The sequence below is a fragment of the Vigna umbellata genome, chromosome 5 (genome assembly GCF_029865625.1).
Source record: "Vigna umbellata cultivar VRB3 chromosome 5, Vumbellata_1.0, whole genome shotgun sequence".
NCBI classification, from domain to species: Eukaryota; Viridiplantae; Streptophyta; class Magnoliopsida; order Fabales; family Fabaceae; genus Vigna; species Vigna umbellata.
This window is the reverse complement of record NC_142169.1, coordinates 32,479,106-32,505,682: the sequence shown is the minus strand read 5'-3', so window position 1 is coordinate 32,505,682 and position 26,577 is coordinate 32,479,106. Positions and strand designations below refer to the sequence as shown.

At 33.0% G+C, this 26,577-nt stretch overlaps 3 protein-coding genes and 1 non-coding gene across 6 annotated transcripts; 2 read left to right on the top strand and 2 right to left on the bottom strand.

Moving 5' to 3' along the window:
* Nucleotides 1-2,591: 2,591 nt before the first annotated feature.
* LOC124841998 (protein transport protein SEC24 A-like) lies at nt 2,592-13,457 on the bottom strand. Of its 2 annotated transcripts, XR_015786800.1 has the most exons (15): nt 13,280-13,457; nt 11,814-12,917; nt 11,590-11,728; nt 10,904-11,094; nt 10,034-10,141; nt 9,688-9,891; nt 8,506-8,737; nt 6,951-7,100; nt 6,665-6,821; nt 5,663-5,790; nt 5,249-5,571; nt 4,981-5,169; nt 3,363-3,600; nt 2,844-3,088; nt 2,634-2,724 (listed from the first exon to the last, which is right to left on the bottom strand). XR_015786800.1 is itself a non-coding variant. In XM_047318394.2 (14 exons), exons 2-13 carry the CDS (start codon nt 12,840-12,842, stop codon nt 3,370-3,372), a joined length of 3,081 nt encoding a protein of 1,026 aa, XP_047174350.2. In that variant the 5' UTR covers nt 12,843-12,917; nt 13,280-13,457; the 3' UTR covers nt 2,592-3,088; nt 3,363-3,369. The 2 variants fall into 2 exon arrangements, 1 of the variants encoding a protein (XP_047174350.2); XM_047318394.2 differs by having other exon boundaries at nt 2,592-3,088.
* A 1,004-nt stretch (nt 13,458-14,461) lies between these two features.
* Nucleotides 14,462-16,143, top strand: LOC148198147 (uncharacterized). Its single transcript, XM_088115717.1, has 4 exons — nt 14,462-14,993; nt 15,283-15,704; nt 15,796-15,868; nt 15,902-16,143. The coding sequence occupies exons 1-4, from the start codon at nt 14,462-14,464 to the stop codon at nt 16,141-16,143; spliced, it is 1,269 nt and encodes a 422-aa protein (XP_087971843.1).
* A 2,740-nt stretch (nt 16,144-18,883) lies between these two features.
* Nucleotides 18,884-25,372, top strand: ACLA-3 (ATP-citrate lyase A-3). Of its 2 annotated transcripts, XM_047325605.2 has the most exons (12): nt 18,888-19,088; nt 19,176-19,352; nt 19,696-19,857; nt 19,996-20,076; nt 20,436-20,487; nt 20,832-20,946; nt 21,059-21,140; nt 23,953-24,048; nt 24,192-24,293; nt 24,428-24,544; nt 24,629-24,745; nt 25,027-25,372. In XM_047325605.2, the coding sequence occupies exons 1-12, from the start codon at nt 18,990-18,992 to the stop codon at nt 25,096-25,098; spliced, it is 1,272 nt and encodes a 423-aa protein (XP_047181561.2). In that variant the 5' UTR covers nt 18,888-18,989; the 3' UTR covers nt 25,099-25,372. The 2 variants fall into 2 exon arrangements, with proteins under 2 accessions (XP_087947587.1, XP_047181561.2); XM_088091461.1 differs by having other exon boundaries at nt 18,884-19,352.
* A 523-nt stretch (nt 25,373-25,895) lies between these two features.
* TRNAI-UAU (transfer RNA isoleucine (anticodon UAU)) lies at nt 25,896-25,969 on the bottom strand. Its single transcript has one exon. It is a non-coding gene; the product is annotated as a tRNA-Ile (tRNA).
* Between the last annotated feature and the right edge of the window lie 608 nt (nt 25,970-26,577).

Sequence of the window (26,577 nt, the reverse complement as noted above, 5' to 3'; positions counted from 1 at the left end):
ACGTATAGACTGATGCACAAGATCATCATAAAATTCACGTATAGACTGATGCACAATAAATTAAAATAATTATTATTTTTATGTTAAATTACCCAATTAAAATTTGAATTTATAAGTATTAATAATTTAAGTTACCTTCTATATTTACTTTAGTAATTAATATAATTAAAAAAAGTTAATTATTTTTTATTTTAAAAAATGCAACCAGATGAGTTGAGCCACAACAAAATAGTGGATTAAAAATTTAAATAAAGAACAAAATAAATAACACATTCAATATTGAATATAGATAAGACCAATTTAAAATATATATAAATAATGCAAACATCATGTTATAGTTGATTTTGTAAAGTTAAGTTAGACTTCAAATTTACCTCTTAACATGATATTAAAACTGAGTTAGAATCTAACCTAGTGAAGATGTTTGTTGAGTTTATTCTACTCATTTTCGGATCATCCGTTAATCTCTAGTCTCATACACAAGATGTATATATACCTTGATTGATAGTCTCACGTCAACCCGAAATAAAACCAATTCACAATATATAAGTAAAGGTAAATATTACATTATAAATGGGTTGATTGAGAGTATAAGTTAGATTTAAATTAGTATTACCTAATAATTAATTATACTAATTTCTTTATAGAATTTTGTATAAAAATATAATAATTACGTTTTTTTTCAGTTGGTACATTTGAGCAATTGTGTACCGGATTTTAGTAGACAAAAATACCCTCATATATTATGAATTCTAAGTTTTAAGATTAAGGGTATTTGAATAATTTTCATTCTCAAAACTAAAAAAACAAGAAATCCCAAACCCTTACTAAACTCCCTCGTCCCTCTCAATCCTTTCTCTATTATCTCTCTCACTCCAACCTTTTTTGTGCCAACTGAAAAAAATTTAAAATCTATATATATATTTGTTACAAAAAGACACATTTGGTAATATTATAAATTTTGTTTTATATTTTCTTTTAACTTATTTTAGCAATACGATTAGCTTATAAAATTTAAAATTTTTAAACCAATATCTGAAATGTCAACTATATCTAATAGTTTAATTTAAACAATAATAATAATAAATATGTTTAGAAATATATGTCAAGATGAACAGTTAAATATAATACTTAAACATACCAAATGGCAAAAAATTAGAATTATTTTCAATATGACAAGTTTTCATATATCAAAATAATAGTTTACTCATATAACAATATAATTTAATTGTTTTCTATTAATACTTTTTTTATTATTTGTATTTTTAATGTACTAATCAATATAGTTGCCCATTGTAAAAAAGAAATATCTTACGTTAATTTCTTTTAAATAAGAAATTAAAAATATACATTTTAATCATATTACATTCTTAAAATTTATTTTTAAAGTAAGTTGATGTTTAAAATAAATAAATGAATAAAATTTATGTTTAAAACAATTATTAAATTTTGTTTCTAACATGTTAAAGAATGACTTATATTTAAAGTATTATTTTTTTTATATACTATTTTTTATTATTTATAATTATTTAGTCATTTAATAAAATTAAATTTAAAAATATATTTTATTTTTATTTTTAAAATAATATTATTTTAAAAACAATACATATTTATTGATAATGAAATATAAAAAAAAATTATTATGAAATAATTTTGTCTTAAATTATTTATCAATAAAAAATTGTATTTATAAATGTTTATATGAAAGTAAATATTTTTATTAAATTAATTTTATCTAATAATATTATTTTTAATTTACCAATTAAACGAGCAACACTTATTAAATGTATTTATTCATACAATAATTAAATTAGTCTAACAACATGAAATGAATCTCTTTATACAAATGTAATATAAGTCTATTAATTTATATTAGACAATTATATTCATTCTCTTATTATATATCCATATACTAATTCAACCAGTCAAACAAAATATATCAATTAAAAAATTATAATTATATTCATTCTCAGATTATTTGCATCTTACAATATACATTAATCTGTCATATACTAATTCAACAAATCCGACAAATATATGAATGATTATATAAATTTAAAAATACACAAATATGTCCACACATTACATTGATTTATATTTATAATAAAATATATTGTTCTGTCCTTTTAAAAAATTTACTCTATATTTTCACATATTATATCCTTTGTATGTTACAAAATTTACTTTTTATATTTCTATTTTCTAAACTTATAATAATTTTTCACCTTAATTTTATTCAAAATTTAATTATAAACCTAAATATATTATTATTTTTTCTTCAACATCTAAAAATCTTTTAATGTAATTTATATTTACTAATATATAAAAAACACAAAACACACAAAAACAACAATCCGTGCCTGTGCACGGGTTAAAACCAGCTAACATAAAAAATTAAGATAGTAAACCATAGAATTATGTTTGCATAAATTACAATATTATAATTGATGAAAATTTTAAAATATTGAAAGATAAAATATTTTTAGCCACATGTTGCAAAATGAAGTGACCACTCGTCTTAGAGTGTAGATGTAAATTGCAGCAAGTGCCCAAAGGCTTCTCTTCCCCTAAAATTTTATGTACCAAAGAAATTGAAATTTTAAAGAAAAATGTTTCAACATTACACATCAGAATAAGTAACAATTGTCAACAATCAAAATTTAAGATTTCGCAAGACTGATTTGACATGCCATCTCTTCTCAGTTCTCTTTCTACTTTCTTTTTCTACAATAAAAGAATCAACCATAAGATTACGACAAAAGGAAATTTAAGACCGAAAATGACGATCTATCTCACAAGGTAAAATAACAAAAACAAAAAAGTTCCCCTTTTCCCTTTATCACCTGAAAACATGTTTAAATTCAATCTGTGGTAGTGTTTAACCTAATCGATACATCTCAGGATGAATCAACAATCTCCCAAAAGCATCTTACTCACAAATCACGATCGATTTAGCCAGGTCAAGGATGCCTGTCCAACCACCGGAATGGATAGATTCAATATATTTTCAATGCAGAAAGAAATGGTCCTCACTTGCCAGACAAATAATAAAACCCGTCTTTAAAAACTGCTTATTTAGCCAGGGAAGCTGCCAAAAGAGGGAATCAACATATAAAGTCGGTAAGTGATTATATTCAGATCACTCTATATAGAAATTTAAAACATAAGCTCTGCCTTCAAGGCACTAAAAAACAGTTTTCCAAGGATAATAGTACTATAGTAGTCAGTTAAAGATTCTGGATATTCATTCATATGGTAAAATTCTGGATATTCATTCATATGGTAAAATTCAGAGTCCATTGATAACCTCTAAACCACAAGATTTAACTAAACTTTTCTCTAAAACGGAATACAAGCCATACCTAAACATTATGATTGCTGCACTTGCCGGGATATCTGTAACATCCATTCAGCGTACCCACTGTTACCACCCATCTGGTCCTCAACGAGGTTTGAAAGAAAGAGGAATCCTTCTTTGGGCTGTTCACCTTGCCTCACAAGGTGGCATAACTGGTAATAAGCACGATCTTTATTTCTCAACTTCTCAAGTAACTTCATCAATCTCCTTGACATTTCATTGTCATGCTCACTGAGTGTAGTCTGTTAAAACAAACAAGGCATACACACAGAACCAGATTTTTTTTATTAGATAAATAGGACAAAATAAAATTACTCTACTATGATTTGATGCTATGAATTTGCCATACAAGGAGTTAAGAATAATATCCATAAAATATCGATGCAACAAAAAGAAAATATTACAACCGCAACAAATGTTACAGCAGAACTGCTACTATTTAAAATGATTTAACCAAATTAACTAAAATAATACATACCATGTACATATAAATGTTAAAAAAAAATACAAAAACAAAGTCCAAATTGATCACATATTTGTATGTTTATAACGATAAAAAGTCAGATCACATTCTTAAGCAAGCATACAAGTAAAAAGCAATAAAATAGACTAGAAATGAATTTGGTTAAGAGATGATAATAAGAAAACAGATTTAAGACTAGAGACAAAAATAGAAAAAGGTCACAAGTCACACTACTTCTATGATTCGTCAACACGTTTCAAACTTTCCTTCAACATGTGGTCTATGTTTTCATCTGTGGGATTCACCAGTGCACAAGAGTAGGTTGAGGAAGGAAGACGGGACTTATTCAAACCAGTTCTAGAGATGACATGGCCATTGCAAGGAGGAAAAGACAGAGGTGATTCAGTATACTGGTCAGATAAGACATAAGTGCAGAACCCATAGAAGGGTAGATAGGTGAGAGAATCATGGCAAACTACTTCGAATTAGGTTTTTATCTATTTTTTTTTTTCGTTTTAAAAAGGCTGCCCCAAGAAACCCCAAAAATGTGACAGCGTTGAGGGTAAAATGGGATTTCAAAATGCCTCCCTGTAGTGCCACATACGGCTGCTATTACCAGCATGATTGCAACTGCGGAGACTTTTCAAAAACTGCACCGCTTCACATCTCTGACTGTGCTACTGTCAATGAGTTTTTCACACCATTTGACCATTGAATTAAGTATTTTATCATGAAGACTATTGCTCATATCATAGCATTTCATACTTATTTTATACTTAATTGAAATCTCATGGCTAACATACATTATGCCTTTTTCTATTGTAACACAAAAATAAGAAAGATAAAATTGGCATATAAGATAAACTACAACAAAACCCTTATTCCATTAGATGAGGTTGGCCACATGGTTCAACTTCATTTGACTACACGCATGCAAGATCAACATGAAAATAACTTATGAGTTAACATTGTACATGCTGGGTGGGCAAGAGAAGGAACATATAATGATTTTACTTAAATAAGAACCAAAAAAACAACCAGCACCAATTTGAAATAGGGATTGAAACGATAACTAGCTGCTCAACGTGACAACCTATAATAAATTCTCCTTTGCCTTGAAACTATGAACCTATTTTTGTATGGTAGGAATACACAATACCTTCGATAATTCTGCTGCAAAGTCTGGTCCAAGTAAATTTTTGGCTATGTCCGGTGAAATCACCCTACCAAACCATATAATGAACCGGAAACCGTCATCATACAAATAAAGGCCCCTAGAATCTAAGCTCTCCCCTGTCAAAGGTAAACTTCTCTCAACACTTTTTAAGTCATCAGCCTGCACAGATGCCTGAAACATGAAGAAATAATTCATGCATTTTACAGTTGAACCATATTATTTGTAACATTTCAAGATAAGCAATGTATACCTTCATAAGATATTCATCAAGTCGAATCAAACTAGGATAGAGAAGTTTCAACAGTACTTTTATTGATACAGTCATCATTATGTGTCCTGCCGCACATCGTTCATCCAGTGGAACATCACCATATCCTCCACGTAGAGCTGTTGATCTACACAGGGCTAATCCATATAAAATTAGGAACTTTAGAGAGTCGGGATATATCATTCTGTTGGCCAAGCGATGTTGCACAGAATAAAGATTCCGATATTCCCTAAGGGCTTTCACAATTCTTAGTTGAACAGCAGTCCGTGCATCTTCCAACTTTTGGGATAATGTTTTCTCAATTGCTGCAATTATAAAGGCACTGTTATAGAAGATAACAAGCAGCTATTATCCATAATGTACAATGTCACTAGACCAGAAGCCAAATTAATCTACCTAGCCTACTTAACAGCGATACAATAGCACCAGTATCAGCCAAACGATAGATATCTGCCAACTCCGTAACTACTGGAACTGCCATTGTGTGTACTCTTATTCGCCTTTCCCCGCAAGATGCTGTATATCTATTTTGTTGTCAGGGATGCAACATTTTACATTTTACATCCTAAACATTCTGACAAAAAAAGAATATTAACCATAACAGACATCCCAATAAATGTTAAACAGTGAAGAAGAAATAGTAAAACAAAGCATGATACAATGAGTTGAATGAACTACCAAAAGTGAAAAGGATAGAATAACATAAAGGAAATTTTTTGTACATCGGAAGGAAACAAACTCTTCAAAAATATAAAAGAATGTCTAAGCACAGCATCTCAAATGGAGAGTAATTTCTTGAAAGAAAGAATAACTTAATATTTCAATGCAAAAAAAGGGAACGAATCTCTTAATGTTAAATGCACCAAGAAAACAATAATTCCGACAAGTAACATAAATGGCCAATGTACAAGAATGAATAAAAGAGGATAGCTTTAGGCAGTCAATCGACAAGATAAAAGTGAAATCTCAACTTATGCTTCTTTATAATACTTTTCAAATGATAATATTCTTAAATTACAATATAGCAATACAGAATCATAAACATTATATTAAAAATCATGATAATAATAAAACCAGTGTACATACTAGGGATCCATTTGTTACAGTTTTTCTTTTCTCAAAATAATCACTTCTTTTAGTTTTTCAGGAATTTATTCCAGTTTTTAAAATAATGAGAAGCTGAAAAGAATTTAAAATCGGATTAAAATCAGAAGCAGTTTGAAGCTTCTCATAAAATCAACTACTTTAAAAGGAATATTCCTATGATTGTAAACAAGCATAAATTAGATTTTGCCTTTCTTTAAATTTCTACTAAAAATAATCATATTATTTCACTTCTTTTAATCTTTAAGCAAACCGGCCCTAGAACTATCTCAAGAATTATCAAAGTAAGGATACAGCAATGCAACTTGGAAATACATTGTCTGAGTTGTCAATAATGTCTCTTCAAGTGATAACTGCATAGCAAAGGCTTTATCACAATCTACAGCAGGAAGTGCTAACAAATCAGTGGACCTTAGCATAAAGTTTCCATGATAAGTTGTGAAGCGAACACCTACAAACAAACACAGGTAATTATCAGCAATTTTATGTCCATCATACTAGATACAAGTTGCGTGAAACAGAAAATAAACAAAAGGAGGTATGTAGGAAAATATTTTCAAGACATAATGGATGCACAGACCTTTTGCACATCTAATACGCATTACAGCTTCCCATGCAGTTTCTCTGGTAAGGTCTCTCCTTAATTCATGTCTCAATTTATCCCCATGAATAGCTGATTGGAAAGCTGGATAGAAATACACTTGACCAGCAGTATATTTTGCCAGAGTTCCTAAATAGCCAGCAAATTATAAATATACAACTCACTTTCTCAAGTAATCACTAGAATGCCAAAAAAACAAGAGCTTAAAAGAACACATCTAAGCCTAGGAGAGAATAAAATCTATTATATTTTTTTGACTTAATTAAGTCGTCCCTTATAAATTTGGATATTTTCAATTGAGTTCTTATTATAGTTTTTGTTCTATTGAATACTTAAAATTTTTATATTTTTCAATTGAATTTTTCTGTTAATTAGTGATGTGACTATTAACTTGTTCCATCATTATACTTAACTATCTCTATGTCTTAAGAAATGTGAGGTTTTGTAGTTAATATATAACAATATTGACGTTAAGACAAGTGACTTTTATTGTTTTCATAAAAAGTTGGATAACGATGTTGTCATTTTCCCGAATGACTTTCACATTATTACCGAAAAATGAACTGTTGCCGTCACTACCATTGATGTAGGTGACAATGAAATTCCCTTGATCAATGTAGGTAACAGAAACAGTCCCTTGATTGTCGTGGGTGACAATGTGGAAGTCATCGAGAAGCATGACAACACTGTTATTCAACACATTTTCAATGAAAGTAACAAAAATCACTTGTCGTTTTACATTAACCACAATATCAATTTATATTAACCACATAATTTCACATTTCTTAACACATGGACACAAATAAGAAAAATAATGGAACAAGATAAAAGTCACATCACCTAGTTCATTGAAAAAATTGATGGCAATGACTCAATTGAAAAATATAAAAATTTTAAGTACTTAATAAAACAAAATAATTTAATAAGAACTCAATTGAAAATACTTAAATTTATAAGAGACTTAAACTTAATTTATAAGAGACTTAAAACTTAATTAAAACTACACATCAATGCAGAATTTACTAATTTCTCTTAAGCACTTACACACTAGTGCTTTTTTTTGAAATACATCCATAGAAAACCACACATTTTTATATTCCACACATCTATAATCACAACACATCAAGGGAAAATACAGCAATTGTTCAACCCTGTGCATCTAACTCCACCATCAAGGGAAAATATGACAGTCATTAATTTAAGATTATTCAATGACAAAAATAACGTGATGAACTAACTCTTAACTCGATATCAAAGCCATGATGTCCTGTATCAAGTGCGGACTATTTATGTACAATACAAGGTAATCAGAGTTATTAATTGGCAAGATTTTTATAGACCAAAGAAAATTTTGAAATGCTTTGTAAAAGCCCATAAAATCAAGGGATCAAGACATCACAAAACAATTTTCTAACAATAAAGAATCGTCTATTAGATTTATCGATCAGAAGTCTTCCAATCCAAATAGAAAGGTGAGGCACTTTATAAGAGAATTAGAATATCGCATAATTCAGAAGAAAATGTAAAAAATTACCCAAGGAGGCTACATCTGTGTACTTATCACTGAATACATAAACATTTGCTGATATTTGGTACTTGGAAAACTCAGCAGCCATTTGTTTATAAAATGGATCTTCTGGCAGTCTCAGTCCATGTTCTTTGTCAGTCCCGTAAACACGAGAATCATCTCCACGTAACTTCAAACGGCCAACACCAAGAGATGGGAGTGAGTTTTGAAATATTAACAATTTCCCTCCGAGTTGACTCTGTATAGAGAAGTATGAAAAAAGCACAACAAAGTAATATATAAGATAGTGAGAGTGTTAAATGCATAGGAAAAAATGTACAGAAAATTGAATTAATTCTCAATGGACAGTGTTCTCTTAAATGTAGCTAACAAAAGGGCCTGCCATTTTGCAAGGAGTTTAAATTGTTTCTCTATGTTCCATTTTATTTATTAAGCAACCTTCTCGTAGTTTAGTGTGCCCGGCAATGCTTGGAGTAGGAATTGAGCAAGGAATTAAATATTGAGATATGCCACATTTGGGTGGTCTTCACTTGGTTGTTTTAACATAACTAATCAATCATAAAGTGTGTATTAAACAACACACTTCATCACTAGGCAAGTTTTGTTTTCACGGACAACACAACATCATTAGCCTCAAGTATGTATTAAATACAACATAAATAAATGATTAACTTGAGTCAAAGAAACTTAATGCCGACAAAAATTGAAACTTCATAATTGGCACTAAAAACACCCATACAAGTATCAAAATTCCATAAATTGGAATCCTGTTCTAAATATCATGACTATTTTGTATTTTTGTCCCTGAAATTAGATTAAGAACCCCCAACTAGAAGCCCAAAGAAATGTGAATTACCCAGCAGAGGTCTTACCCATTTTCTACCATAATGCTTCATATATATATATTACCTAGGAGCGACAGATCTACATTAACATAAGTTCAAAAATATTCAAGCACATACTAATATTTCTCCTGGTTACTATTGACAGTTTTTCTTTCAAGAAAAATAGGTTTGCATTGGAAACATTCAATATCACCTATGTTCTCATTTTTTACATTGAATATTGACGACTTAAACTTCACGTAGGTATATGTAACTTGAAGAAAATTTATACCAAATTTTTATCCAATGTACTAATATTATGGTATGAAATTTACTACCAAAGGTTGAAAACGGACAAACATACCATAACCATGAATGCAGCCTTGAGAGCAGGACCAAAAGCTGATTCCAAGTTAACATTGTCATGGAACATCGTTGGCAAACTATCTAGGAAGGTTTCTACCACACTTCTTGATTCAGACAAGTTAACAAGAAGATCATCTGGCAGCGGAATAAATATATCATCCAGATCTGACACTACCAACATCTGCGGTTGAGTCAGGGAAGACTGCAGAAGCATGAAACACGAATAATCAGTACAAAGTGAAGGAGGGGTTAGAGGAGTTGGGTGGTGGTTGAGGGGAAAGGGGGATGGTCGGCAGGGGCAGACGTATATTATTCACTGTAGTATTACAAACAATATGGCAAACCTTCATGTTATAAAAGTGTATTGTGCTGTCAAAAGTCGCAAACCCAATTTGGGTACGTGGAAAGCCGGGAAGCTCATCCAAGCACGACTTGATTGTATTGGCCACAACCTGCAGGTAGAACAGTAACATCAACGGCCAAAATAAAGTGCACTAAAACACCCCAAAGATAGTTGGAACTTGCGATGAATTGGTTATTAAGTAACCTCAAATGAAAAATGCATCTTACAACACAAAGTAGCCCAGGAAAATGTTTGTGAAGAAGTAAATGACTAAATGTTACTTCCAGGCAAATTTCATTTTCAACACTTGCACTTTATGTATAATATAGGACAATTCGGTGGTCTCAAAATCCAAAAGAAACTCGTTCATATAAAAGAAATTCTTTCAAAATCTATTCTATACAAAAAGTAATCATTAACAAATTACTCATGCATGCTCATAAAACATAATATGTGCAGGCACACATGCAACCCTCGAATATGTGTAAGAAATAAACTCAAACAATTATTGTGATTCAGCAGTCAATAGTCACAAAAAGGAAACACAATTGAACAATGATCAAAAAGATATGACATTAATTTTAGTGAAATCAAAACCGCATTCATAAGCTTTCTAGTGAGACTATAATATTCTCATTTAAATAAACTAATCAAATGCAAGTACATTATAGGATAACTATTTTCTTCTTCGTAACTGCAAACAGTGTTATATGAATCATGTATTAATCCTGACTCATTTAACACACAAAAGTAAGGCTATATATTACCCAATAGTATGATTTATTACTTTTCCATAAAATTAAATAAACCAGTGTAAGCTTTATCAAAGTGCAGTACCAGTCACACATTGAGCCAAAAGTAAAGTAATTACCTCAATCATGCCACTTCTAACTGCAGATATGGAAACATCGATGAGGAAGAAATACACTGGTGGCATAGGAGGCCGCACCATATACTCAGCAGGGGCCACAAATTCCACAGTCCCCTTTGTAAGCTCAGGCCGTTGATGTATATCAACTCTTTTTCCAGTGGCATCTAGTTGTGCATAATATTCACTAGGAACTGTACATAACACTCAATATATTAACATTATTAGAAATACTATACAACCAATAACAATATGCATGATATTATTTATTTTTCAAAAACAAGCATGGAAATTTTTAATCATTCCAGTGGGTTACCTGTACATCATAAATAGTTACTGTCTATTTATAATGATAGTAATAAACACAACACAACTGACATAAATATGTAGAGTCGGAAAACCAGAGACTAAGTTATGTCCCCAATGACCCTGAAAACTTACTCCACCTTGCAAAGGTAAGCAAGTGAAGTATGTGCATTCTATTATGAAATGCACCAATGGGCTCATCCAAATAATGCAAGCGATACTGGCAGAAATTAATGAATTTTCAGAGCCACCGATAAAACCCTTTCTCCGGATAAAAGTGTTCAGGCCAAAGTACTTGCGTTAAGACCAAATTCCAGCTATTTTCTAATTTTGACATTTTATTTTTCAAATGTAAGGGATGAGGTTATGAAAATAAAAAGTACCATCGTTAAGCAAGGTACAAACGTTGCAACGGAACTTTCTTCCTGCTTCTGTAAATGTCATATAAGGATTCACATATGTGCGACATCTTCTGCAGCGAACAACACTAGCTGGGGCAAAATTAACTATAGGCACCTCTTCCTGAAAACAAAGAACAGTGAATACTTGCAAGCAAATAAAATGACCGTTATGTGTCTTTCGAACAACAGGGTAAAGAAGCACTAACCCCATCAGGGGGTTCAGCAAGCGGAGAAACAACTGCTCCAAGTGGAAGGTGCCACCTAGAAGCCAAGGACTGGGAGCTTGGTACGGCACTAGTCGTGAGTCGTAGAAACCGGGGATTGCAGTTCATGGGATACATGTCAGCCAAATTCTTTGGCTCAATATCACCTTCCAATGGCCTTGGAAGTTCCTTGGGGTCAAATAATGGATCCATTGTTCCGGGACGAGTTTGCATTGTGAGGGCATTGAAGTCTTCTGCCAAGCCCTGAACAGCACCTATATGGGGCGCGGATCCAGGTTGCTGCTGCATTGGCTGGATGCCAGGCGGAGGAGCCACTTGGAGTGATGGAACATAACCTCCTTGATGAGACAAAAAAGGAGATGCTCCAGCAGGTGGAACAGTCCCAAAATTTCCTTGATTAGCAGGGAAAGAGGAATGCATGGGTGGACCTTGCATATCAGGACCAGTCTGCTTACTCGGGTACCCAGGAAAAGATGGCTGAAATGTACGCGGAGGAACATTTGAACCCATATGCGCAGGAGCAGCAGCACTTTGAGGTGGGGGAGATCCCATTGGGACAAAAGGCATCTGTGGCTGAGCTGGAAGAGACGTGGGAAACGGCGGTGCTAGATTAGGTGCAGAAGATTGAATTGATTGTTGTCCCATAGACGGCGGAGGTGCACGTGGCTGCATTGTCGGGGGGAAGGGCGGTGCCGGAAACTGCTGAAAGGGTCCAGCAGCTAGAGGGGCATTGGATGGTTGAGGAGGAGGAGGCACTGAAGGATCATTGAACCTCCCTGGTGGTGCAGGTCTAAAACCGGGTGCCCCTGGTCCAGCTGCAGCAGGTCCTGCTGAGGAAAATGGAGAGGCGGCTTGCGAAAAAGGAGCTGGAGGAGCGGGCCGAAAAGAAGGAGGCTCTGATCCAACCACGGAACCGGTTGATGAAAAGGGTGTCACTGTCTGTGCAGCAGGAAAAGGCGGTGGAGAAGGCCTTGAAGGAAAGGTTGGACGACCAGGATTTTCAGTCCCCATAGGTTATTACAAAACAATCCAAATCACTTCTCTCTAATTCAATTAAAACTTAAAACCTCTGTCCCATCACCAAGCCTGTGAAAAGAAAGCAATAAAATGCACGCATCGTTTAAAAAGTAACCACATGCAACACAGTTCAAATCAACAATAATTATAAGAGAATCGGAAGCAGTCAGGTTAACTTTGGCACAGGCAGCTAGTGCTGAATACATTGAAAATAGCATGAGGACTAACATGAACGAGAATTAAGCATCACATACGATTAGTTTAACTAAGAATTGAGGAATACGGGAATAGAAGTGTTAGGGTTGTGAGAGAAATGGTTTGGTGATTTGGATTTAACTGCTGAAGCGTTCTCGATTGTCACAGATCGATAAAAGGAGGAAAGGGAAGAAGAAGAAGAAGCAGTTGAAAACGAGATCGAGAGAGTGACTCACCGAGTTGCGGATTCGGATCGGAGACGCAGAGGCTGATGCGCACCTCACGATTAAGAAGTTATATGCGTTGGACTAAACTGAGGTGAAGACCCTCTCTTGTGTTCTCATACATCAAGAAGAAACCCGGTGACAGCACCTTCCCTGCAGCAATGCGACTATGATTGAATTTCACCGTTCTTTCCCTTTTTTTTTTCGGTTATCGACACCGCTTCTCGGTACAGAAACATGTGTGGCTATAATTTGGGCTCGTGACCCAACTTTTGAACTGGACTAGATTGGAGGCCCGTTTTATTGATGGACTGGATATGGAACTCAAGTAATTTCTTTCTGCACCTTAGAACATCTTACTGCACCTCCGGAGGTGCATACAGAATCATATGAAATGAGTTTTGGAATAAAATTTTAGAAAAAAATTTCCGAAACTTATAAAATACTTTCTAGAATGAGTTTTACAAAATATCAATACATGAAATATGTTTTGTAAAAAGCTTTTTCGAACACATGAAAAACGTTTTGGTAAAAAATTTCAAAGTTTTTTTTTTACATTTTCTCTCTTATTCTATGTTTGTAGCATTCTTTATATTTATGTATTTTAAAATATTTATTCTAGTCATTATCTTTTAAAAATAGGGTTAAATATGTTTTTAGTCCCTAAACTATTGGCCGTTTCTGATTTTCGTCCCTCTTTCAAAGTAAAGTACGATTTGGTCCTCAATCTTTTCGAAACTTTGTTTTTAGTCCTCGAAAACTAACACCGTTAAATATGTGCTGATGTGTCTAACGTTTCTGTCCACGTGTTCTTGGTTTTTTGCTGACGTGTGTTAAGTCGAACTGATTCCTCTTTAATCTTGAATGAAATTGGTACTCAAAATCAGTTACAATTGGTGTTGGTGTTGTTGTTCTTTGTTTGGGTTTGGTTCGTGGTTCATCTGCGCGTGCATTTTCGTGGTTCATGTGTTGGTTATTTGCGTTTGGTTCGTGAAAGAAAGGGATTTTTTTGTGGTTCGTTGAAGAAGAAAGGCGATTGTGTGTGGTTCGTTGTGCAAGGTAATTTTTTAGTTTAAGTTTAACTTGTTTTCTCTGTGATTCGTTGAACAAGAAAAGCAATTGTGTGTGTAATGGGCATTCCGCTGTGCATTGTCAGTCTAATGTGGGAAGTTTTCATTTGACCTTGTAGGAAAAATGGTTTTTGACGTGTGTTTGTATCATATGGGGAAGTTCATGAAGAACAAGGGTCTACAATATGTGGGAGGAGAGATACATGTTATTAGGGGAATTGATCCCGACATGTGGTCATACTTTGAAGCTGTGGGATTTGTTAGAGAATTCAAGTACTGTGGAGAGTTCAAACTTTGGTGGAAGGGTTCCAAACAAAAGGCAATGAACAACCTCAGACCACTGACAGATGACAGAGAAGCCCTTTTGTTGGCTAACTATGCAGAGGCAAATAAGGAGGAAGTTGAAATCTATGTTCAACATGGCCAACCCAGTCAGGCAGAGGAAATTTGTTTTCTTACATTTGGTGAGGAGGCAGAGGAAGTAAGAGTACAGGAGATGGAGGAAGAGGTTGTTATGGATGAAGAAGATATTGGTGGGGTGGAGGGAAATGTTGAAGTAGAAGACTTGGTAGTAGATGACGAAGAGGGGAATGTTGAGGGAGAAATTGTGGAAGAGCAAGAGGAAGAGGGGAATGTTGAGGGAGATGAAGAAGAAGGTGAAGAAGAACATGAAGAGCAAGATGAAGAAGAAGAAGATGAAGAAGATGAAGAAGAAGATGAAGAGGGCAATGTTCTTGAGGACGAAGGGGTGGAAAATGTTGATGAAAGTGAAGAGGAGAGAATGGCAAATGGTATTGATGGGTTTGGGATGGACAATGTCACGGTAGAGGAAGAGAGAAGAAATATTAATCCAGTTTTGGATAGGTGGAAGAGAATGAAAAACACAAATACAAATGTTAGGAGCACATTTGTAGATAGTGAGGGGGCATTTGTTGTTGATTTAAGTAACTCATGGCTTTACCATGGACAAATTTGTTGTTGATTTAAGTAATCACACATGTACTTGTTACTTGTGGGATTTGGTAGGAATACCATGTAGACATGCGGTTGCTGCCATTCATTACAAATCAGAAAACCCAGAAAATTATGTTCATCCTTACTATAAGAAAGATGCCTATAGAACTTGTTATGCACCAATTATAAGTCCTATCAATGGACAACAACTTTGGCCTACATCTGACTCTCCAAAACTACTACCTCCCATTTACAAAACACCTCCTGGGAGGCCAAAAAAATTAAGAAGACGAGAAGCTGATGAATATGTCAGCCATGGAAAATTGTCAAAGACCAATACTGCTATGAGATGTAGCACTTGCAATGCATATGGACACAATGTAAGGACATGTAAAAAGAGCCAGAAAAGCAAGGTAAATCTTCTTGGTAATGTTATTTACAAGTTGATTTATTACTTTTGTTATCTAACTATCTAACTATCTAACTATCTTACTCCTTTCATAGGACAAAAGGGGGGCTTCTACATCAACACCTGGATCTGCATCAAGAAGGGCTGCATCTGCATCTGCATCAGAAGGTGGAAGGGCTGCATCTGCATCTGCATCAGAAGCTGGAAGGGGGGCATCTGCATCTGCATCACAAGCTGGAAGGGCTGCATCAATTGCTGGAAAGGGGGCATCTGCATCTACACCACAAGCTGGAAGGAGATCGGCCAGAGATGCAGGGGTTGGGGCTGCTTCTACATCACAAGGTGGAGGATCTGCAACTATGCGTCAAGGGGCAAGAAGAGCATCCTCAAGATTGGCTGCACAAATTGTAGGGTCTCAAGGAAGTTGTAATTCAAGGATGTAATTTCAAACAATTTGTAGTGGCTGTAGGGTCTCAAGGAAGTTGTATTTAAAGTAGTGCCTGTAGTGGACCACTTTTTTGTCTTGTAGTGACTGTAACCCTTTAAAGTATGTTGGGACCACTATTTGAACGACTTGTTTATTAATCAATATGGACCACTTTACTTTGGTTTTACTTATGCTGTAACTGGTTAAGCTGCTGTCTGCTATTAGTCCCTCTGCTGTCTGCTTTGCTTTGCTTTGCTTTGCTTTTTTTTATGCTGTAATTGCTTTTAGTGGTTTTAGTCCCTCTGTTGGGACAAGCTACAATTTGGTGGCAGTTTGTGGTTTTAGTCCCTCTGCGCATTTCCCATTCTAAACCACCACTTTTGGTGCTAAAGAGCAACTCATACAGTGATTTTTTCATCTCGAAGCTTTTAGCCTCTGCTGGCAGTTACTACATGTCAAATTTGGTAAAACAAAGTTGCTAAAATCATCACATTAACATTCCAAACTCGTTTCTGCAAAATTCACATTTAAACCCCCAAATTTTTAGCACTTTTTCTGATAAGTTGCAGAATTGGTAGTCAAAGCTGCTAATATTTGCAAACTATATAACACAAATGCACATAACACAACCATCAGGGCACAATTCAACTGAACTTCCACATTTTATTCAATTTAAAACTTGCTTGTACATCCACAACACAACCTATCTAATTACAATTTACCTTCAACACAAACAGAATACAAAACATGGCTGTTAATGCCCATGACAATACAAAAAACACCAACATAATTTTGAAATTTTTTCTCTCTTCCTCTAATTTCTTCTTCAACTTGTCCTTCTTCTTCCTTAGATCCAACACCACATTTTCAATACACACTTCAACTTCTTCACTCTTCCTTTGTAAGCTTCCTTCCATTTCGAAATCTCCTTCATCAACCCATTCAAAGAAGTTACAGCTTGAATTACTCTGCAAATGAAAATAACAAATCACCAATACAATATTCAACACAATAAATAAAGCTTTTATTCTCACTTACTGCCCAATTTCTACATCTATAAAATAGTCTCCCTTTGTTCTTCAATGTAGTTGCCTTCAACAACAACAATCTTTCCCCACAACCACAGTTTTTTGAAGCTAAGTGAGAGGATCCACATGTTTGGGACATTCCAGAACCTATGCTCCTTGGTGTGCAACCTCCTCTATCACCTTTCATTTCCCTTCAAAAGTGATTAACAAACAAACTGAAGTTCGAAACCAAAACCCTTCAACAAAACCCTATATCCCCAAATCCATCCATCATTTTAAACCAAAACAGAGACGAATATGAACTTACGTGCCCAACTCCACCAATGCCCAAGAAGGTGATATCCAAGCTTCAACCTTGACTTCGTCTTTGCTCAAATCCTTCACACAACACTTTGCAGTGAAAGTAATAAACCAAACTTTACCAATGTTGGATTAACTTTGCATTTCAGCTGTAACAACACCTCGACAGAGACGTTAGAACACGTGGACACAGACGTTAGAACACGTGGACAGAGACGTTAGACACATCAGCACATATTTAACGGTGTTAGTTTTCGAGGACTAAAACCAAAGTTTCGAAAAGATTGAGGACCAAATCGTACCTTACTTTGAAAGAGGGACGAAAACCAGAAACGGCCTATAGTTTAGGGACTAAAAACATATTTAACCCTTAAAAATATGGTGAAAGTAGTTTTTAATGTCATTCATGTGTTAGTTGTTAATTAAATCACTAAATAAGACTTATAGGCAGATTGATTGTGTTTATTTTTTATATAATAATATAAACTTGCATTTTAAACAAATATAAGAAATAAAATAAATTTAGATTATGATTTAAATGACAAAATCTATACTCGTGCTTCGAAAGAAGTTTTTAATTCACTAATAGGTAAAAATTAAAAAATGTTAATTGTTTCGGATATGAAATTGAGATGAAAAGTTTATTATTTCATGAGTTATTAAAAATCCAAATATTGATTACTATTCTTTCATTTATATTTGAAAGTTACTTGTAATATTTTGTTGCGTTCGATTTATAAGTCATAATTAGTGTTAAAAGTAATCCATGATTATATTTATGACATGTCTAATCGTCTAGACAATAATTTAACATTGATCAAACATCATTAATATATAATATTTAATTTATAGTTCGTCCTACATGGATCTTCAATAAAAGAAAGTGCATAAAAGTATAACAAAAATTAAACGCTTAATCACAGTGATATGACAACCCTTGACCTAATTTTACTTACTTAAGAAAATAATTGCGCCGTCCACCAACTCCCAAATGATAAATAATGTGTTGAATGGCCACCATTGTGGAGTGCAGAGCGAAGATGACAAAATAGAATCGAGCATGACGATCACGCACGACATGATCATGCTCATCCTTATCTTACACCAATTTTTCAAATGTTTTATTCTTTTCATATTCTTTCCTCAATCAATCTCGTAATTCACATTTTACTCTCTGTCCAGACATTAATAAAAACAGAGAAACACCCAAGGGAAAGTACAATCAGTAAATATGAAATATTTATGACTCAAATTATTGTTTTCACATTTTTTTTACATGTTTTATCATTATATTTTTCAAATTTAATGGGGTAACCTTTTTAATTCTTATATTATTAAAACTAGAAAAATTAAATTTTTTTTTAATTTGAGAGTATACCTTATTATGTCATTTTGGCGTGATTAAAAAAATTGGTAGCGTTGAAAGCAATTACCCATTCGTTCTTCTCTGGCTCCCACAGTGCATAATAAAAGAGCAGAGCACAGAGAACAGAGCACGTACTCTGCATTCCTCATCTGCGTTTGAGATCGTAAGATGGCAAGGAAGAAGATCAGAGAGTATCACTCCAAGAGGCTTCTCAAGGACCACCTCAAACGTCTCGCCTCAATCGACCTCGACATCCTTTCTGCTCAGGTTTCCATAATTCACACGCTGTCTCCTCGTTTTAATTCAATCGATCACTTATTTGACAGGTCTGTTCCGAACTTCGATTCTTCGCAGGTCACACAGTCAACGGACTTCGCTGAATTTACAGACCACCATCCGTGGTTGTCGTCAACAAAGTTGGTCGTGAAACCGGACATGCTCTTCGGGAAGCGCGGAAAGAGTGGCTTAGTGGCTCTCAATTTGGACATAGCTGAAGTCGCTGAGTTCGTCAAAGCACGCCTCGGCGTTGAGGTCATTCCTCAAAATGAAACTATCCATGCTTGCTTTTTTCTGTTCCATTTCAACTATGATTTTTGTTTAATTGTAGTTTTATCCTGTTTCACTTATTTGGCTTTGTTGCCTCCATTTTTTTTTATTCTCCTGCTAAGCTGACACTACACTGCACGTCTGAATTTCTGTTAAATATATATTGGATGTCAAGTTGATAGATGAATTTGTAGGAATCGAAATCTGATAAAAAAATTAGAGGAATTTAATTTGTGAAATGATGGATAAAGGAAGCGAAACAGTGCTATTAAGTTTTAACATTTCGTCTTCCATGCCTGAACTTTTTATTGTATTGAACGTTTGGTAGGTTGAGATGGGAGGTTGCAAGGCGCCTATAACTACTTTCATTGTTGAACCGTTTGTTCCTCATGACCAAGAGTATTATTTGTCCATTGTTTCTGAAAGGCTTGGCTCCACTATCAGCTTCTCCGAATGCGGGGGCATTGATATTGAAGAGAATTGGGATAAGGTGTTATTGACTTATGGTTAAATTAAATTGAATTAGTGTTACTGTTTTACTTGCTTTGTCTAGTATGATGCCGTGTTTGTGCTTCCTTTCTGCAAATGCAACCCTGATAAGATGGGAAGGTTGACTGTTGATTGTCAGGTTAAAACTATATTCCTTCCAACGGAAAAACAGTTGACTCCGGAGGCATGTGCACCGTTGATTGCTACACTTCCCTTGGAGGTCAGTATTTTGCCACTTCCCTTACTTCTATCAGTTTCTTGTGTGTTTGCTTGGGAGTTTACATCATGTTGAGCATTCAAAGAATTCATATAGTCTCCAGAATTGCTCTCGCGCTAACTGTAGTTTAGATTTTGCATTTGGTGAAAAAGTCATACAGACGTGACTGCATGATTTGGATGTGATATGTTTAGTTTCGTTTGGTTCTAACCTCTGCACTATCTCTATTAAGATTTTGAGAGTTTGTTTGAACTTCTCTTTCTTTAAGATAATGCTTGTCTATATTCACTATTTCTTTATTTGTAGAAGTTTTCTTCTCCATTGTGCATCGAACCAATGCTTATTCTAACTCTAACTTACAGATTCGGGGAACAGTAGGTGATTTCATACTGGGCGTGTTTGCTGTCTTCCAAGGTATGGCATAAGCAAGCTTGAAAACTACTTGATCACCTCGTGGTTTTGGAACCTAAAGCAAAATATGAACTCTGGAATGTAGAATTTAGAAAATGCTTTAGAACTTTAACATGTGCTTTTAAGTCGTCCATCTCAACTCACTAACTTGTGCATGACTAGTCGAAATAATAATGAATATCGTTTGGTCTATTTAACTTAAAAGATACGGGGGGAAATTCTAAATACTCAATTTTGTGCAAGATAGAATTCATTTGTATTTACTTCTCATAAAAAAATGCTAACTGTCATCGCTATCCCTATATGCACTAGTCTAACCTTTTTTTGAACTCCCATCTTTTCCATAGATCTGGACTTCAGTTTCCTTGAGATGAATCCATTTACACTGGTGAACGAAAAGCCATATCCTCTGGATATGAGAGGGGAATTGGATGACACTGCTGCATTCAAGAACTTCAACAAGTATAATCCTTTGATATTATGTCAAGAGATGAATATTTAATTTTTAAGTGGAAATTTAGTATCTAGTGCATATAATTAATTGTTTCTAATCTATATATCTTAATGCCTTCAGGTGGGGAGATATAGAGTTTCCATTGCCTTTTGGAAGAGTTCTCAGCCCTAGAGAAAGCTTCATCCATTCATTGGATGATAAGGTATTTTTTTTTTCATTTTAGGTTTAAATAAGTTTTATATCTTTCACATATTACTTTTTGTTTTATTTTAACTAATCAATAAATTACCTTCTTAATTTGAGCATTTATTAAATTATAAAAATTGATTTAAGTATTTGGAATTTTTTATTTATTTGTAATGTTATATTTTATCTTTTAACTAATTTTTTTAAATATTTTAAGATTTTCCTTTAACTCAAGTTGTTTTTTTTATCATAATAACTTGTATATTTATAGTTAGATGAAGTACAAGAGAAATTTCTTTATTTATTTATACATATATAATTTTCTAACATTGATTTAATTAACTTGTGAATAGTAAGAGTAAAAGCACAATCCACTCCTGCAAAATTATTATATTACATTGGGTTGTTTAAGATATACTATCGGTTTTAGAATGAATGTAGATCTAGTTGATGTAATAAATTAAAAATATTACATTTATACTCTCAGTTTTAAAATGGATGTAAATCTAGTTGATGTAATAAATTAAAAATATTTTACATCGGTTATTTATAATCGATTTAATATTTAAAAAAAATCACTCGCCCATGAAGTTATCCATGATGTTGTACCATTTGGAAATGGAAAAAATAGCTTACATCATTAAAGACAATGTTATTTTGCTGTTCGGATTCTACTAAATGATGGCAAAACGCAAGAAAAGGTCAGGAGTTCTTAGAGACACGAAGGTTAGGGCTCACAACACTGGATATGCGGAGGTTAGAGTTTTGTTCCAAGAGCCACCAAATATATAACACGCGCCACCTGCAATGGTGCATCACCAAAGCTCGAGCGAGAACAACAACTGTGTGAGAATTAACGCGAGTGATTACCATTGAAACGGTAAGGCATAAGAGAGGTGGCAGGAAGGAGGTTTATGAGGACAATACTGAGGGACGCGAACCATGATGAGAGGGAGGTTTGTCAAGGAAGTGGTGAGAGATGAGAACGATAGTTTTGAATGGAGGAAAATGGAAAGAGAATGGAAGAAAATGGAAAGAGAATGGAGGAAGAGAGGTTCTCAAAGTGTGAAAATGAAAAGGAGAAAATGAAAAATCAACCATCCTAGTTTGAATTAAAGAGGATAGTACATAAGTTATTTACCATAGTTTCTAGTATTTTTTAAAAGAAAAATATTCTTTAATACACCTAAATTTTTTATATGATGCTATTTTTATTTATTTTTTATTCTTTTTTTTCTTAAAAAATATAAAATTTTACACTTTTTTTATTATTTTATTTTTATATCCTAAAGACAAATGAATATAAGAGTGTATCATGATATCATTCTCTTTTTAAAAAAATAAATAAAGGAGAAAATGAAAAACCATGATTTGAATTAAAATAGATACCACATTGATTATGCAGGATAACCGTTGTAGTATCTTGTTTCTTTTTTAAAACATAACCTTAAGAAAACATATTACATTGGTTATATATATATATATATATATCGTGTATTTAAACAAATGTCACCGTACAAAAAATCACATTATTTCTTCAAGAACTAATATCATAATATATTGTTATATTTCTATTTTACACGAGTGTATCGTACACAATTAAAATCCAAATAACCGTTGTAGTATCTTGTTTCTTTTTTAAAACATAACCTTAAGAAAACATATTACATTGGTTATATATATATATATATATATATATATATATATATATATATATATATATATATATATATATATATATATATATATATATATATATATATTTCGTGTATTTAAACAAATGTCACTGTACAAAAAATCACATTATTTCTTCAAGAACTAATATCATAATATATTGTTATATTTCTATTTTACACGAGTTTATCGTACAAAATTAAAATCCAAATACGATATTTATTGGATATTAAATTGGAAAAAAAATATAATAGTTACTCTAACTTAAGGTTACACATTTGAGACTAAAAACCTATCTTAACATTTATTTTAATATGTAAAATTTCTTTGCCATTGCTTTAAAAGATAATTTATGTTTTAAAAAATTTATGTTCATATAATGTGCTGAAAACAATTTTATCAACTTTTTTTTCTAAATTATTATTATTATTATTATTATTATTATTATTATTATTATTATTATTATTATATATATATATATATATATATATATATATATATATATATATATATATATATATATATATATATATATATATATATATATATATATATATATATATATGCAATAATTTTGTAATAGAGGATTGTTTTACCGCTTTTATGAATTTAAACTTAACTCATTTTTAGAAAAACCATTTTTGGAAAATGAAGAATCTCTTATATATATTATAAATTATACTTGTGAGGAGACTAAATATTGATAGCGTATAAAATTTAGATTCAACAAATGCTTTTAGGATAAAGTCTTATATCATATTAATAAAAAATAAATTTAATTTATGTTCACAAAATCAATTTGTAAAATAAAGATCACTCATTTAATTCACGTTATTGCTAATGGAATCTCTAACCAGCGATAAGTGTGTTTGATATATAACACTTTGCACAGTGAGAACTAGGAAAAATCAATAAATTAAAAGTAGAAAAATGCTATTAAAATTCTCGGCGTCTTCTGTCACCATTCTGATGAAATTGAGAAAATAGTTCCTGATTTCGGGATAAATCTCGCCTCAATAAGTCGTCCATATATTTACAGGTTCACCTTACGGTTATCATGTTCTTACAGTACATTAGTTCATTAAAATTAATTGCAAATTGCAAGTGGAACTTTTCTGTGTAAAGATTCTTAAGTTTTCTTTTTCATATTACAGACAAGTGCGTCGTTGAAATTTACTGTATTGAACCCAAAAGGACGCATCTGGACAATGGTAGCTGGAGGTGGTGCAAGTGTAATTTATGCCGATACTGTAAGCTTCCATGTTTTATGGATTAATTTTAATTCTGGCTAAAATTGTAAATAAAGGACCATCTCCAACATTGATTGATTATTGAATAACTTCTACTTCAGTATGTCATCTAGTGAGTTAATAATATACATGTTGTTTACTAGGTTGGAGATTTAGGCTATGCATCAGAGCTTGGTAACTATGCTGAGTATAGTGGAGCACCAAATGAGGAGGAAGTGCTGCAGTATGCAAGAGTCGTAATTGATGTAAAACTTACATATCCAATTGATATATTCTTTTTCTTTCTTGTGGCTTAAATTTCTCTAATTGATCATATCTAGTGGCTTCATCACTACATCATTCGTGAAGATTGTGCTCACGAGCCATAACTGTGTTGCAGTGTGCTACTGCAGACCCTGATGGCCGTAAGAGAGCCCTACTTATTGGAGGTGGCATAGCAAATTTCACTGATGTTGCTGCCACATTCAGCGGGATTATTCGAGCGCTGAAAGAGAAGGTATGTTAATGTTAGTTGTATCCTTAGTACGCTTCTACTTGTTAACTTGAAAGTTATGAGTTTGTTTCCCTATCACTCCAACAGGAATCAAAGCTTAAAGCAGCGCGAGTCCACATCTTTGTCAGAAGAGGTGGTCCAAACTATCAGACTGGTTTGGCAAAGATGCGTGCATTGGGAGAGGAATTGAGAGTACCAATTCAGGTAAGGAATGAGGATGACAATCTTTATAGGGATCTCGCTTTGAAATGTGATGTAAATTTGCTCACCTGCTAACCACTAGCAAGCTACTTTTAGTTATCACAATCTGGGAGCGATGAGTAGTTACTTAATCTAAATGCTTAGGTTAATCATTGATCAAACTATTATAGACAATGATTTAAATTTTGAAGTTTGCAACTTAGTTCTTTACCTTAAAGCTTAAGACACAGGATTTTAAAGCTAAACAGTTGAAATACAAATTATTTTTTCTGTTGTGGTTCCAGGTTTATGGACCGGAGGCCACAATGACGGGTATCTGCAAACAAGCTATAGATTGCATCATATCCGAAGCTTAACGCCGAAATTTTTGGCTCATGCATCATCTTTCATTTCGGTAACTAACTTGGTGGCGTGTTGATGGATATAAGTCCGTAGTGTGGACCAAGCAAGGACGAATAAGATCCGTGTGGAGAGGATACACGTTGCAAGGAAGCTATTCTTATCTTTTGTCATTGTTAAATCTGGAACTGTTAAATTCCCCAGCAGTGTACGACCAAAATGTAACTTTAGTTGAAGGATTTTTCTTTGAAGTGATGGGTTCAATTCAATGTCTTTTTCCCAATTGGAGCACATGCTCATAAAAATTTACCTAAAAGCAGTATTTTTAATTTACAAGAATAGGACAGATTATTGTAAAAAGTTTAGAATTCGTAGTCCCCTTAATTAAGAAAAATAAAAAATAAAAATAAAGTTTAAAATGTTTTCTGTTGAGATTTAATTTTGCACCGGAAACCGTACTATTACAATAAATAAAAATAAAAATGTGCATGATAAAGTTTTATTGGCATATATAAAGATGTCTCAAGCCGCATTGTCAAGATCCAGTACATCGCAAAATGCTTTTGGGGCATTAATTCATGACATAATGTTAAAATCTCCATTGACTGTGATTTAATGTCAGGTCACATTCATAAACAAAAGAAAAAAGAAAAAAAAAAACATGTAATAACGTTGACAACAAAGCAAGAAGATAAAATGCTTCCGTCCTCGTCACCAGTCCTAGCCGCCACGACTCGGCCAATTTTATGTCTTAAGTAATTACAAAAAATAGATTTATATTAAAAGTTAAGAAGAGAGTTTGAGTTTAAGCCAATGGTTCCGGCGGGGCTCGAACCCGCGACCTTCGGCTCATAAGACCAACGCTCTAACCAACTGAGCTACGGAACCACTATATTTAAATATTTCCATTTACATATTAGAATCTTATAAGAAAGAAAGTAGCTACTAGCTCTAGTTTAGCAGACCTAAATATAATTCTTTTTGTTGATTTTGTTTTCCCTATCTCCATCTCTTTTATGTCACAATTCCATTTTACATGCTCAACAGATATTTTATGAAACGTGAATTGAAGAATAAATTCCATTTACATTCTTTAAAAAATTTGGTATTATTAGCAACAGGAGTGGTCATTCCTATTCGCAGTGCTGTTTCAAATAAAACAGCTCTAAAATAAAGAGAGTATTATAGGAGTGGATATAATATAATGTAACAATACAAATTAAGAAATCAAAGAAAAAAAGCAAAAAAAGTGAAGTGGGTAAGTAAAATTTATTCTTTGTAATAATTGAAGGACTAAATGGATAAAAAGAAAATACGTTATAAGTACCCCAAAAATTTGTATTGTTTTTACCTTCAAAAATCTATGTACGTTTTCTTTTAGATTTTATTATTGTTGTTATTATTAAACGGAAAGTTTTACGTGTTAAAATCATTCACAAAACATATTTTTCATAAATAAATATATGTCATTAACAATCTTATTCTTATAAATATGT

Coding starts and splice junctions, on each gene's coding strand:
- LOC124841998 (XM_047318394.2), bottom strand. CDS start 12,842: ATGGGGACTGAAAATCCTGGTCGTCCAACCTTTCCTTCAAGGCCTTCT. Junction 5,791..6,664: donor TATTTCCAAGTTGCATTGCT/GTATCCTTACTT, acceptor ACAACAAAATAG/ATATACAGCATCTTGCGGGG. Junction 5,170..5,248: donor TTGATGAATATCTTATGAAG/GTATACATTGCT, acceptor TTCATGTTTCAG/GCATCTGTGCAGGCTGATGA.
- LOC148198147 (XM_088115717.1), top strand. CDS start 14,462: ATGGTTTTTGACGTGTGTTTGTATCATATGGGGAAGTTCATGAAGAAC. Junction 15,705..15,795: donor AAAAGAGCCAGAAAAGCAAG/GTAAATCTTCTT, acceptor CTCCTTTCATAG/GACAAAAGGGGGGCTTCTAC. Junction 15,869..15,901: donor ATCTGCATCTGCATCAGAAG/GTGGAAGGGCTG, acceptor CTGCATCAGAAG/CTGGAAGGGGGGCATCTGCA.
- ACLA-3 (XM_088091461.1), top strand. CDS start 18,990: ATGGCAAGGAAGAAGATCAGAGAGTATCACTCCAAGAGGCTTCTCAAG. Junction 19,353..19,695: donor AAGCACGCCTCGGCGTTGAG/GTCATTCCTCAA, acceptor AACGTTTGGTAG/GTTGAGATGGGAGGTTGCAA. Junction 20,077..20,435: donor TTGCTACACTTCCCTTGGAG/GTCAGTATTTTG, acceptor TCTAACTTACAG/ATTCGGGGAACAGTAGGTGA.